Source organism: Prunus persica, chromosome G4 (assembly GCF_000346465.2).
Source record: "Prunus persica cultivar Lovell chromosome G4, Prunus_persica_NCBIv2, whole genome shotgun sequence".
Classification (NCBI taxonomy): domain Eukaryota; kingdom Viridiplantae; phylum Streptophyta; class Magnoliopsida; order Rosales; family Rosaceae; genus Prunus; species Prunus persica.
Window position 1 is genome coordinate 6,769,062 of NC_034012.1, and position 13,568 is coordinate 6,782,629.

At 37.1% G+C, this 13,568-nt stretch overlaps 3 protein-coding genes across 4 annotated transcripts; all 3 read right to left on the reverse strand.

Annotated features, from left to right (window-relative positions):
- Positions 264-6,245, reverse strand: LOC18780339 (zinc finger CCCH domain-containing protein 37). Of its 2 annotated transcripts, none has more exons than XM_020562623.1 (12): positions 5,815-6,245; positions 4,808-5,046; positions 2,945-3,004; positions 2,768-2,845; positions 2,610-2,672; positions 2,308-2,517; positions 2,129-2,166; positions 1,992-2,038; positions 1,782-1,912; positions 1,476-1,529; positions 976-1,122; positions 264-724 (listed from the first exon to the last, which is right to left on the reverse strand). In XM_020562623.1, exons 1-12 carry the CDS (start codon positions 6,083-6,085, stop codon positions 563-565), a joined length of 1,500 nt encoding a protein of 499 aa, XP_020418212.1. In that variant the 5' UTR covers positions 6,086-6,245; the 3' UTR covers positions 264-562. The 2 variants fall into 2 exon arrangements, with proteins under 2 accessions (XP_020418212.1, XP_007211846.1); XM_007211784.2 differs by having other exon boundaries at positions 1,782-1,900; positions 5,815-6,224.
- LOC18778629 lies at positions 9,889-10,410 on the reverse strand. Its single transcript, XM_007212568.2, has one exon. It carries the CDS (start codon positions 10,304-10,306, stop codon positions 10,070-10,072), a length of 237 nt encoding a protein of 78 aa, XP_007212630.1. The 5' UTR covers positions 10,307-10,410; the 3' UTR covers positions 9,889-10,069.
- On the reverse strand, positions 10,731-13,468 carry LOC18779380. Its single transcript, XM_020562625.1, has 5 exons — positions 13,193-13,468; positions 12,897-13,031; positions 12,746-12,783; positions 12,537-12,603; positions 10,731-11,513 (listed from the first exon to the last, which is right to left on the reverse strand). The coding sequence occupies exons 1-5, from the start codon at positions 13,379-13,381 to the stop codon at positions 11,097-11,099; spliced, it is 846 nt and encodes a 281-aa protein (XP_020418214.1). The 5' UTR covers positions 13,382-13,468; the 3' UTR covers positions 10,731-11,096.

Consider the following 13,568-nt stretch of genomic DNA (forward strand, 5'->3'; position numbering starts at 1 on the left):
TGAGACAAGGGTGAAGATGCAGTAGTCTGCAGAGGGAGGAGAATGAGGAGGTTTTGCAAGCCTTGTTTAAGATTCATTCATTGATTATTACGTTACTGGAGGAGAGATCCTTCATTAACTCATGCTCCCACAATTTCTTCATGACAAAACCGAGACTAGAGTGGTGGCTCAAAGGGGAATTGCAACTAATGAACATATTTGCAAATTTGCTGTAAACGCTTTCGATTGCATAAATATTTACTTCTTTTATTACTGAAGTCATATTTGCAAGTGGAAAGCTCGGGAACTTCCTGAACAAACTTCACCAGAGCGTAGAAACTTATCATTTAGAAACTCAGACAGTATTGCAAAGACAGGCTAAAATTACTGAAGACCAAAAAACGCTTCGGTTATTCAATCGGTAAAGACTTGCACCGTACAAGCAAAACAGAACACAAAGAATAGCTAATTAGACAACTCATACAAGTACTGTGCCAACAATGGCTCGAGAAGCATAGTGTGAAACAAGGCATGGCAACAGAGATCAGCAAAAGAACTCCCAAAGTTCTTCATGCTAGGGACCTCACTGCTGCTGTTCGTGTGTGAAATCGTTTGCTTCCCCTCCAGATGCTCCTTGTGATGCTGCCATGCCCATAACCTCGCCAGGAGGTGGGTGGTCAAATTTGCAGGTTGCACCATACTTGCATGTGCCAGTTTTCAGGTAATACACACAGATTGCAACACCCTGTAAAAAGTTCCAACCTTATTAATACTCCTACGTGCCAGTTTTAAGGTAATAAATTACGCATAGATAGACTAAAGTTTTCAATGGAAAAGATAGGATATGGGTTAAATGCATCAGAAAATTCAATCACTTGTCAATGGAAAAAAGGATAGTTGTATCTTTTACCATTACTATTTTTTCAATCTCTATTGCGCCAACAGTATAATATCTACAAAGAATAACTCCATCATTCTATAGATAAGGATTCATACCTCTCTCCTAGGTAGTCCAGCAAGAGTTAGCTTAACATTTTGTTGTTGAACTGGTTTTGTTGTTGACAGGGTCACTGCTGACCTATCGATTGGGTGATGGTATTTGCATTGTTCGCCAAACCTACATTCCCCTGTCTTCATATAGTACTACAACACGAAAAAATCACAACACATAAACATGAGAGCTGTCGTCAAGGTTCCAATGATTCAGAAAAATGAGAAAGTATTCAAATAGAACCATTAATGGCCGACTCAATATTTTTAATATGATGAGAATCAAGGTTCCAATCATTCAGAAAAATGAGAAGGTATACTATTCTAGTAACAGTTCTTGGAAGAATTAATATTATGAGAATTAGAAGGTACTACATACTTTTTAAGATATTAACACTCAAATTCAATATTTTTCTCTTAGGATCTATCCATAGGCATCTCAAACACCATATGCATTTAAAATCACATTCATTTAAATAATGAAGAGGATGAAGAAGAATGCTTACATCGCATTCAATCTGTCCAAAGCGTTGAGGATACACAGTTTGGCCCCCTCCCACCTGCAACATGCAAAAAAAAATTACATGAGTCAAGTTTTAAGCAAACAATACCAAGATGAAGTTTTACAACCATGTATCATGGCCCACCCAGTGAGTCGGCGTGTGTTTTTGTGCGTGTGGGCTTGCATGTTTGAGAGAGAGAGAGAGAGAGAGAGAGAGAGAGAGAGAGAGAGAGAGAGAGAGTTGAATTAGCTAATAGTTCAACATGGTAGAAAAGAAAAAGAGTAAGACAAAAGAGAGGATACTATTTACCGTTGGCTGAGCCAAAGTTTGATAAATGGAGGCAGCTGGATTAATAACTCCTATGTTCAGACCTGCTGCCGGAGGGGCTACAATGGGATGGCTGATTGCACCAATTGGTGGATTGATTGCTGCACAAAAATCTAAGCAATGAAATTTGAAACACTATTTGATAAACGACACTGAACACTGCAATCTTGAACATCAGAATCTTAAATATACCATATCTATCAGGATGATTGTAGCGACAAGTGGCCCCATACTTGCAACTGATTTAGAAAACAAAAGCCATTTTAGAATTCTTAGTCATCTTTTACTTTTATCACAGTATAAATCAACAAAACTATACATATGCTGACCTTCCAGTTTTCAGGTAGAATGGACAATCGGGTTCACCCTGTTAGAAGCAAAAGATACATGATCAACAGAAATTTATGACATCAAAAAGCTGTTAAATCAAAAGAAGAAAGAATTAACTAAAAATCTGGACGTAATGCAAACAGAATAATAAAATGCTTATGTGTTGCTTCATCCTTACCGGTCTTACAGGAAGCTCCTTGGAGTTATATAATAGTGCAGGGCTGAATGAAACAGGAAGCTTCACAGCAAATCCAGTTCCCTCCGGCTGAATAGTTGTCCCAGTTTCTCCAATTTTATTCTCTTGCTCAGCTGATGGTATCTGGATATCTTTTGGGTGATGAAATTTGCAGGTTGCACCAAACTTACATTGCCCCGTTTTCATGTAGAACTGTTTAAAAATTATGAAATGGAATATAAGCAAATCTACATCATAGATAGATAGATAATGCACACCAAAAAAGTAACGGAAATATATCTTACAGCACATGGGGGCTCAGAAGGCCTCTCAGGTAAGGCAAAAACATCAGCATTTTCTGAAGCAACCTGAAACCAGAGTAGAACATCATATCATAATAAAATAGGGAATAGGTCCAGATGACAGTTAACTCTTGGAAAATCTGCATATCATTTGCACTTACAGCAGCAGCCAGTTTTTCCTTCGGATGATTGAACTTGCACCTCATCCCAAATTTGCATCTTTGAGTCTTTATAAAGTACTGCAACATTAAAAAGGAAAAAGAATCCATGTCCAGTTAAAGTGTTTAAAAGTATCATTTCTGCAAAAAGAAAAAAAAAAATATTGAATTGCTACTTACTGGACAATCTGGCTCTCCAGGTCTCTCAGGAAGGGATTCACTTGGAGCGACAAGTGGAACCTAATGAACCAATCATAAATTTCTGTTATGTTATAGCAATATACCTTTTGTATCTTTATCAATTAATAAGCAAATAGACAATAGCACACAAACAGCTGCAATCTGTGATCAACAAATTCAATTTCTAAAATTAATAGATTCCTGATGAAGATAATACAAAAGGCAGAAAAGAGCAAATACTCTGCAGAGCACCAGAATAACTTGCCACAATAATGGAATCAAGCAATCGTAAATTTATAGCATTTTTCATACACAAAACTCATGTTATTGAGCAAGTAGGTAATTATCAGATGGGACCGCTATTACATGGAATTTAAGGCAAGAAATAGGTGTAAGCCAGGTTCAAATCATAAGCTAGATTAATATTTTCATCTTCTTTCAGTAACAGGCAAATGCATAGTAATCAGACGAAAGCCCTTTTTACATGATTCTAAGCAAAGTATAGGTACGTGTCTACAATATGTCAGACATAGTAACTGACTTGACTTCGAATACGTTATGTCACCATCATTATGGTCAACAACTAGAAAACTGCCCACACACCTTCCAAACAATTCTTAATACATTCCTACAGCCTTCACAGTCACCAATAACCAACTATCTTTCAAACATATCAAGGTACAAGTACTCTCCTTCATTTGTTCACAGCTACAAGCAACCTAATCTCTTGATCTTTATCTTCAAGTCAGGTCCACAACAACATCAACATAGGAGCAAGGTCTCCTCCAAGAGGAATCTCAAAACTCAGTAAGCCAATGAGTTTTGCATAAAATCATGCACTTGGGTATTGAAGAAACTCTTTCAATAGTGATGGAGGTACTCCATGAGCAACCCTAGCATTGAAATAATACTTGCAGAAACATCTCAGACCATGGAAAAATATAGCCTGTGGTTCAAAAAGATAAACACCCAACAACCAAGTCAAAAGCTCAAAACTACACTTAGCTATAGTTTATTTTCCAAGCGAAATTACTCTTAGCTACATTCTACTAGGTTTTCAAGATTCAAGAACTAGAACACTTCACTGAGAAATGATTCAGTGAACATTAATCAAATAATTCTTCCAAAAACTCTGCTAAAAAACATGCTTGCAACAAAATTTCACCTTTTCAAACTGTGAAAGTTTTGCCTGACAAACCTTCCTTCACGATATACACAATCTAACGAAATGTATTCAACATAGCTTCAAGATGGCATAGTTATCACAATGCACAAACATGACAGACCAAGACTAAAGATACAACTCACAGGTGTATTGACAACGTAATTAGCCGACAATCTGTACCCTAATACCCCTCTTCCTATTCAGCAGTTCATGAGAGAACTAATTAACAGTCGTTAGTCTGTCCAAATATAGATAACTCGGGTTAATGAGATGATAATAAGATTAAAAAGTAAGAAGTAAGAAAGAGAAAGTCAGAAATAATATGTTCCCCAACAACTGACTTCAGAACAAATCAGCCTCGCTGCGACAGAAGATTCAGCAGGTAGGCAGACTAAAGAATATATGAAACAGTAAAATTTAAAAGAAAAAGTTGTATTATAATGCAGACTACCGAGCTTTAAAAAACATAAGAAATAAGCAAAAAAGTCTTACTATAATATTGTATCTGCACATCCCAGGAACAATCATACAACATAGCAATGACAAATAGCTTATATGATATGATCAATTCACTGATAAATTTAAACGACTTTATTTTATATCAGAATTTAAGAAGTTATTATACTAAATAATAATTTCGTATGTAAAATTACGATAAAATACCATTATAGGCATGTAATATAACATTAAACAGTCACCTCTTTCCAATCTGGAATTCCACCCTCAGGAACCCAAATAGGATGGTCAAACTTGCAGAGCTCTCCAAATTTACAGGTTCTTGTGAGCATATAGTGGGCACAATCCTTCTCTCCTGGCCTCTGTGGATAAATAGGCAAATTGCTTGCACTCTCATATCTAGGGCGCTTGGCTAATGCAGAATACCAAGCTTCTTGCCCAATCGTATTATACGCACCCATAAAACTCTGATGGTAGAGTGCTAATGTACGTAGTAGAAACGTATATACAAGAAAACCAGAGGAAACATATAGGTTACCATATAAGTATAGCTTAAATAGTAATTTTGAGTAAGAAAGTACATATATAAGAAACACAAATATAAATTTTCTTGTGCTTCTATTTTTGTAAATATATGGACCTAAATGCCAATACAAAAACACTAAACTACTGGACATTAAGCAGTTTATTAGACATATAAAAAATACAGTACCCAGCTGAACCATATAGTAGATAAAGTTAATTAACTAAATCTGTCATGATATTATTAAAAAAAATTTCAACTTTCCTTCTCTGAGGTGAAATCTGGGGTAAACTGACTTGATGAAAGTAAGCTTGAAATACTAATCAGTTTCTAACATTACTAATTAAAGCAAAAAAGCATATTCATACTTGCTGATAAGCAAATTAAAAGGCACACATAGAATCAGAAATACACTTGCATACAAGATTAACATAGAAATAAGCTTAAATTAGCAATGTATGCATGCATCAAAGGCAGCAAGTGCATTCCCACTCTTTGATCTCTATGATACTGCGATTAGAAACTTCCAGTAAACGTCTGTATTAAAGCAATGAACTTTAATCATAATCATATTCAAGATTCTCACTTTCTTATCAAACAAACAACAAACAATTACGTCAGAACAAAAATTCGAGTTAAAATGTGAAAAAAATTGGGGCCCATAAATTTTCCCAGTAACCAAACAGAAAGCGGAAGTAGAGTGACAGAGAGCGGAAAGTGAGGAACCTTCAGATGGGCGTTTGACGCCGGGAACGCCGGGCTCGACATCGGGAGCTGGCCATGAAGACTGGGACATCAAATGCGACGTCGCCAGATACATAGAGCTACTTCGGCTATGGTGGTCGGTGGCGGAGGCGAAAGGGTCCGACCCGGAAAGGTACCGGAGGGTCGGGTCGGTTAGGGTACGTGAGGTGTAGACGCTGGAGAGGCCGGCAGTGGCGGCGGCAGCAGCAGCAGCTGATTGTGTGGCGCCGTAGCCGTAGAGATGGCTCGACATTGATTGTTATGAGATGTAAATCCCAAATTTATTTGCAGATGCAGCAGCTGCCCTAGAAACTGTGAAATTCAGATTCTCCACATGTCCCATTTCGATTTTTTTTTTCACTGTTGGATTTTTGGGGGTGAGTGGACTGTCGTGGATTATTTTATTTCAACCAGAACAATTTTACTTCTTGTATTTTTATTTGAACAATTTTTCACTTTGGAATTTTCTTTTAAATGGTAGAGAATTGAAATAGGTCTAAGTTGGTAATCGTTGATGAGAAACCAAGGAAAAAATTGAGCCATTGTGGTCGTTTGGAGGTGTCACTGCCACTTTTTGTGTGATGTTGTGGAGTGGGAGATGGTTGTAATGTACCATGTGTGATTCAAGTATATTGAAGTAATGAACCATTTGCCATGTGTGACTGTAAGTTTGTAACGAGCTGGTGGAGCCATAAGTTTTTTATAAACTGAGAGTGATATTTAAAAGGTTAAAATCTCAACAACAACAAAAAATATTAAATACACTTATAATATTTAAACAATACTAATTAATTTATGGAAAAAAAAAAACATTCAAACAAATAAAACTGTAAAGCCTCTTTGAGGTATTTAGTAGAACACATGATGGGCACCAACAGTAGAGCATATTTCAACCTCTCAAAGAGATTTTTTGGTAAGAAAAGGCGCAGATGCACCTCTTTGCATCTCTGTGGCTACGTCACTACTAACGAGCCACATTTCCTTTTTAAAGTGGTAATATGCATGGATACACTATTTTTAAAATTTCACATACCGAAGCACATGCAATGCTTTGAAATGGAAAAATAAATTAAGTTAGTTTTATATGTGACAAATTATCGCAAGATTTAATTGAGATGACACATTGCTTTAATTTTCTTTTTAGAATGACATTAAATTTCCTCTAAATTTATTGAATAAGAGCGATAAGAAAATCAAGATTTGATGTCTATTTAATCATTGTAATGGAATCAAGTATAAACGATTTCGGTAAAGTGTACTTAACAGTCAGATGCTCAGATTGTTCGAAGTTATTTACCTAGGGACGTCGATTGTTCTTAATTTATTGAGCTAGAGGGGAAAACATATAGGGCAGACTGTAAAGAGTTCAACAAAGAAAAGCAAGAAAACATAAGCCCAACCTATACAAGGGCTTACGTTTTTCAATTGTATCGTACCATACTTGCATGGGATAAATGGGTGCTATAGGAGTACTCATTTAAACCCACCACTCCTACCACGAGGTCTAGGTTTAAGTTAAACCCTAGAGCTTGGACTATTTTTTTTTGGTGGTCAAAATCGAGTTTCATTAAATAGAAAGTCAAAGCTAGATTACATTAAAATGAACTCAAATAATTGAGTTCACACAAAATGGAATACAAATAGACATAGAGCTCACTACAAATAAAGCAAACAAAATGCATAAAGCATCCATAAAGGCATTACACCCACATAACAGCAAAAGCCTACAAAACACCACACGACATTAGGAAACCCTAACACCAATAGCAGATATGTGTCGCACAATCCAACAGCCACAAGTCGCACCACCATAGCAAGCCGACAACCACCAAAGAGAAACCAGTAACCAACAAAAAATGGTGGAGAGCAAGCCACCCAAGCTACATCTAGTAGAAGTAGCGCTATCATAATCCAAGCAAAAAGTGCTATTTGGACTTTAAGGGCATCCCAAACTCCATAAGTTCCACCGAGGATGGACAACGGAAGAAACATTCGTGGAATCAAGGAGTCGATGATAGTGGTTAAGACCAACCAATGTGACGCAGCCTCCAACAATGAGGAGAGAAAATACATTGCTGAAACCTGTAAAGAGCACCTGAAAAATAAAACCGAAGCCTTCACGGCATATGGGATGAAACAAATTACTTGAATAAAGAGAAAAAAGGAAAAAAGAAAAGGAACCAGCTCTGCAAAAACAAAGCAGCACCCCAAAAATGGTGGAAGAGAAAGGAAAGTTTGTGGGGGGGGGGGGGGGGGGGGGGGGGGGGGGGGGTTAAAAAAAAAGGGGAGAAGATAGGAAAAAAGGGGTGAATGAGAAACTCAGAAAATAAAGAAAAAAAGGAGAAGAGAGAAAAAGAAAACAAAGCAAAAACAGAATAAACATGGAGGTAGAGATCAGGAAAAAAGAAGAAAAAAGGGAGGAGAGGAGGGGGACGAAGGAGAGAGGGGGAGAGGGAACCAGAGAAGAAAGAAAGAGGGAGAAAAAGCAACCAAAAAAAAAACTGAAAAAAGACTCAAAAAGAGGGAGGAGAAAGAAGGGGGAGGGAAGAGAGGAAATGAGGAACAAGGGAGGCAAAAAGAGGAGAGAAGAAGGGTTGGTGACCACTTCCCCCTTGGCGGTGCTAGAAGAGAAGGGACTAGGGTTAGAGCTTGGACTATAAACAGAAGATCTTGAAGCTCAAAGATTCTTTGAGTTTCGAACTTAGGATTTCAAGTAGAGTTTTTCTATTTAAACCCACACTTTCTTTGTTCATTCCAATACTTAAATCATTAAGCTCTTAAGTTTTATTATTGTGTAAAAAGACAAAAAAGGTCATCCAACTTAATACTTAACCCTAGTACTATATACACACCCCATCACTCTTCATATTAAGTTTTAGAAAAACACAAACTCCTCTACACCCTATTGCTTGAGAAAGTGTTGGCGGATGCGGAGTGAAATTTTGTTCCTGAAGACAACAAAACTAGACTTAATTTATCTCCATAGACAACTAGCAGGGTTGGTAGAAGTCCACTTTAATTCCATCAGAATCTATGTATCTGATATAAACAGAATTTCAAGGCAGTGAGAATAAGTAACCAAGCATTTAGTTTGAGTTCATATATTCAGTTTTTCCTTTATCAAGTGCCAGGACTGTGAACAACAACAACCCAACTGTTTCTAGTGAAAGAAACCAAAAGAAAAAGACCTTAAATTGAACAGTTGGATCAAAACTGCAAAAATTCGAGATTTCAGTGAACAACACAACAATGCACGTATGAACTACAAAAATTTGAGATTTTAGTGAACACAACAATGCATGTATGAACAGCTGGATCAAAACTACAAAAATTTGCATAACTTTTCAACCATACAAGCTCAAGAATCAGCCAAATCAACAAAACCAAATTCACACAACCATAGTCATTTATTCATTCATGATGAGGGGCAAGATAGTCATTTATTCATCCATGATGAGGGACAAGATAATGGGATGTAGGAGCAAGATAGTTGATGAGTTTTTTTTATTTATTTTTTTTGCTGGGTGTATATTTAAAGGTAGTTTCTAAAGATAGTAGGATTTTCTTAGAAATTAAAGTGAACTTAGAATATGAGATGGACAAAAAAAAGTGCAGAATTTGAATAGAAAAACTCTTTCAAATATGGTGTGGCGAAACCATCTCCTATGTTATCAAAACACTTCTAAAATGCCTCTAATGAAAAATCACATTAAAATGCCACCATGATGATCTTAATTAGGTTAATTAAAGACTCGTTTGGAATGATGATCTTAATTGAATTAATTAAACACTCATTTAGGAGTTATTTTGGAATTCTAACATTTAAATAATTTAATTGAGTTTTAAATAATTTAATTGATTTTGATGAGAAATACATCCTGCGTTCTTTTTCGTAAAGTCACTTTTAAATCACTGTACAGAAACATACTTTTCCATAAAATCACTTTAAAATTACTATGGAGAAGTAATTATTGGCACGAGCCTTTTCGGTTAGAAATAGTGATTAAATCAAGGGTATTTTTTTTTGTTTTTTGTCGAAAGTGATTAAATCAAGGGTATACGTAACAAATAATATTTATTAAATTATCAAACGCTGGAAACTAATTAGATAATATGGAGACACATAATTAACCAAAACTCCAGCACCATACATGCTGATCAAACACACTTAATTAACCCTAGGCTATATAATTAACACACATACACACAAGCTGCCTATTTAAGCTATTGATTATAATTAGCCACTGCCGGTGACACCAAGGTCTTGCTTATTTGGGTCTTTCCCGGCGCCAAAGACGGGGCCACCTTTGCCAGCAGCATCCTCGACCTTGTCTTGGAGCTTGTCAATCTGAACGCCACCTTGGTCCTGTTGGGATTTCAGCTCTGTCTTGCTTTTGTTCTCTCCTCCCGGAATTGACTTGTACGTTGTTGCCGTCTGTGACCCCGGCGGCTGAGCTCCTTGTGCTCCTGACATTTTCAACTTTGATGATCAAATTTTACTTTTAACTTTTCAGCTCTGATGATTTGCAAGCAGGGATATGATCAAATTTCATCACACATATATATAGCCTTTGTTTGAGATTCTTGTAGTTGGTCAAGTCTACTGTTTGTTTCAGCTGATGAAGCCTCAATTGATTGTTTCAATGACACCTGTACTCACCGGTGAGGCTACGTGGCATCCATACATAGCCAACAGTTAGCCTACGGCTCCATACGTGTCTCATGCAAACGCTTTGCAGCCACGCCTTTAACAAGATAAGATGAAGAGTCATACTCTAAAACATCAAACATGTTATGGATATACTGTTACATAGCAGAACACGATGAAGAGAGTGCGATGGAGTGTTATATTAACGTTTATTTAGATTATAACACGTGAATTAATAACACTACGTGAGAGACACTCTCACAGAATAAAAAGTTTCTCAATAACATATAAGTTCAATATATTTTCAACACTCCCCTGTTCAACAAGTATACTCTGAGATGAGACTGCAATTTATAAAGAAGAAAAAAGAATGCATGTATCAACTCAACTCAACTGAATTGATACTTCCTTTTCCTTATTCTTAAGTGTGCTTGTTTTGTGCTTTGGTGCATCTTGCCACTTCCAATTTCTATCCATAAGTCAAGTTCTATAAGGAGATCTCATCTCTTAAGCTATAACTATTTCAAGCCTAAGAGCCTAAGAGCCTAGTAGCCTACATCAACAACATTAATTATAGGATACAAAATTTGAGCCACAAGTATGAGAGCATTTGATATCACATTATGGTGTACATAGCCAAGCCTACTAAGAAACCCAACAAAGCACCGGCTGTGACTTCAACTTCAGTGTGGCCAATCGATTCTTTCAACAGAGTTGAACGATTGCCAGCTCTTTCAAAACCTTGCTCAGCATCAGTTCCTAAGCCAGAAGGCATCTGTGTCTCAGTAGTTTGCCTAATTTTGTTATCTGAGAGAGACACTAAAGGGCCGTTTGTTGGTTTTGATGAGAAAGAATTTGCTTCCTCAGACAACAGAGACCCAAAGCTATCCGACTTCAACGACGAAGACGACGATGTTTTAGGTTGAGGGTTAATTCTACCTCTGTCCTTGGTGGGAACTGAGCTCATCCTTGCACTTTCAGGCAGTGTCTTGTTCAGTACTTTTGCATGGTTGCCAACTTCTCTTCTCACCCCCTGAAAAAGTAAATATTTGCCTTCAGATTTTGGCCACATAAGCAAATACAAATTTGAACACATTGTCTTCAGTCATTTACAATGTAAGAAAAGAGTAATACCATTAATTTTTTTTGATAGGAAACATGCAGATATATATTGAAAGGTATAAAAAGGAAGTACAAAGAATGTGGACCAGCGGCCCTCAAAAACTTGGAAACTGAACAAAACCTCAAAGAAAATCCCCAAACTCGAAGCACGAGAAAACAAGCCACCAGAAACAAGGGAAACGCGTATTATTAACTGTTATTGATTAGTAATCATTAAAGCTCTCCTTCCTGTAATGACTAAGATGGAATTTAGAGATTTCATGAAGACTTTAAAGTTCAAGGTATAAAATCTATCACTAGCATGATCTCACATTGATCTTTCCAAAACAATGATTTGTATGACGTAGCAAGCATTACTATCCGATACATGGTAAATCTCCACCAGAATGCTTTTCAATGCAGCAGTGTGGTAGATTTTTGCAATATATCAAACATAAATCCTCTCAAGAGCACCAAAGAGCTATGAAGACAATAAACTTGAAGAACCACATCTAGCTCAGACTGTATATATTTTGGTATGAAGTTCACATTATAGTGACTGGCACCAGAATTGTAGCACTGTCAGCCTAAATTTATATCTCCACATCCTTTTGGCAGTATAAATTTAGTCAGCGGAGGAAAAGTTTAAAATGATCAAATATCAACCAAAACAAAAATCCTGTATCACGTTCTGTAACCTTTATATTACTCCTGTAGAAGCCATCAAGGTCAAGGAGTACAGAGTTGCACCTCATTCTTCTTTAATAAGACCTTATGAAAAACAAAAGGTTGGAGTTCAACTATTGGTACTCTTGAACCAAAAATCATGACAAGAAAGCAATCCCAATGTAAGTTTTCATTATTCAAAATATAAAAACTGACGAAATTCATAGGATCAAGGAACAGATGTGAAAAGACATAATTAGAGGTTTGAAACTGTAAAGAACATTTATACCTGGGCGTCATACATCACAAGACCTGCATAAACAACAGTAAGGCCAAATATTGAATCCGAAAGGCCCCTGGAACGAAACAATACAGTTATATGTAAGAGACCAGTCAAAGTTAGTCAATTTTAAATTTAACTTAATTTCCAGATATTCAGATATACATGAACAGAGGTGTTTGTATGAATGCAGGAGGAAGAAAACGAGTGGTGCATACCTTTCAAGGCCAAGGGTTGTTGCAGTAGCCACCACTGCCTATCCATGGAGAAAATGGTAATAAAAGCAATTTCAGGGTCAGCTAATTAGTATTCAACATCACTGAGTATGATGAATTAACTTAAATCATATATTCTGACTGATAATCTTACAGAGGAATGGGTAGAAGGGAAGCCCCCGGCCTGAACGATTGCCTTGAAATCAAAGTCTTTCCCATACAAAATTACAGAAGTGACAGGCTTGGTGAGCTGCCCAATTGCCGCAGAAACGCCGGCAGCAATCAGCACCTTTCCAAAATAAACAAAACAGAACAAACAGATGACCAAAATTTCATCTCAGCAACCAACTATAGCATCAAAACCATCCAAAACAATGAAGCAATTCAGAAAATTTGAAGCAGGAAATGAAAACGCAAGAAACTTTAGAGATACCCGGAATTGGTTTTGACCTTGTTATGGGCAAGTTGAGTGATTTCCTCGAGCAACTGAGCTCTGAGGCAAGTGGGTGAGGAGGCCTTTGGCTTTCTGAGGCAGATAGGTCCTTTAAAAACAAGGTTGTGGTGCTTTCCGGGGTAAGAGAAAGCCCAAGAATTGTGAAGCGCAGTGGAACTGGAAATGCTCCAAAACTGGAGCAACATGGTCTTTCACTCTCAACACACACCAGTCTCTGACTTTCCTCTGTGTCTGTTTTTCTCCTCTCCATGTGGATAGCTTAATTCCTCATTGGTAGTGTGGCCCATGTCCAGGGAGCCAAAAAGGGATATCAATACGCCGCCGTTTAATAGTTTTACAGAGGTTCCAAGCCTTTTTAACTTTTGGAACAGG

Excerpts from the sequence above, each read along its gene's own strand:
- LOC18780339 (XM_020562623.1), bottom strand. The coding sequence starts at position 6,085 with ATGTCGAGCCATCTCTACGGCTACGGCGCCACACAATCAGCTGCTGCT. Across the intron at positions 1,530-1,781 it reads AAACTTTGGCTCAGCCAACG|GTGGGAGGGGGCCAAACTGT; the intron begins GTAAATAGTATC and ends TGCATGTTGCAG. Across the intron at positions 1,123-1,475 it reads TTGGACAGATTGAATGCGAT|TACTATATGAAGACAGGGGA; the intron begins GTAAGCATTCTT and ends TTCGTGTTGTAG.
- LOC18778629 (XM_007212568.2), bottom strand. The coding sequence starts at position 10,306 with ATGTCAGGAGCACAAGGAGCTCAGCCGCCGGGGTCACAGACGGCAACA.
- LOC18779380 (XM_020562625.1), bottom strand. The coding sequence starts at position 13,381 with ATGTTGCTCCAGTTTTGGAGCATTTCCAGTTCCACTGCGCTTCACAAT. Across the intron at positions 12,784-12,896 it reads TCCCTTCTACCCATTCCTCT|GCAGTGGTGGCTACTGCAAC; the intron begins GTAAGATTATCA and ends CTCCATGGATAG. Across the intron at positions 11,514-12,536 it reads TTGTGATGTATGACGCCCAG|GGGGTGAGAAGAGAAGTTGG; the intron begins GTATAAATGTTC and ends TTACTTTTTCAG.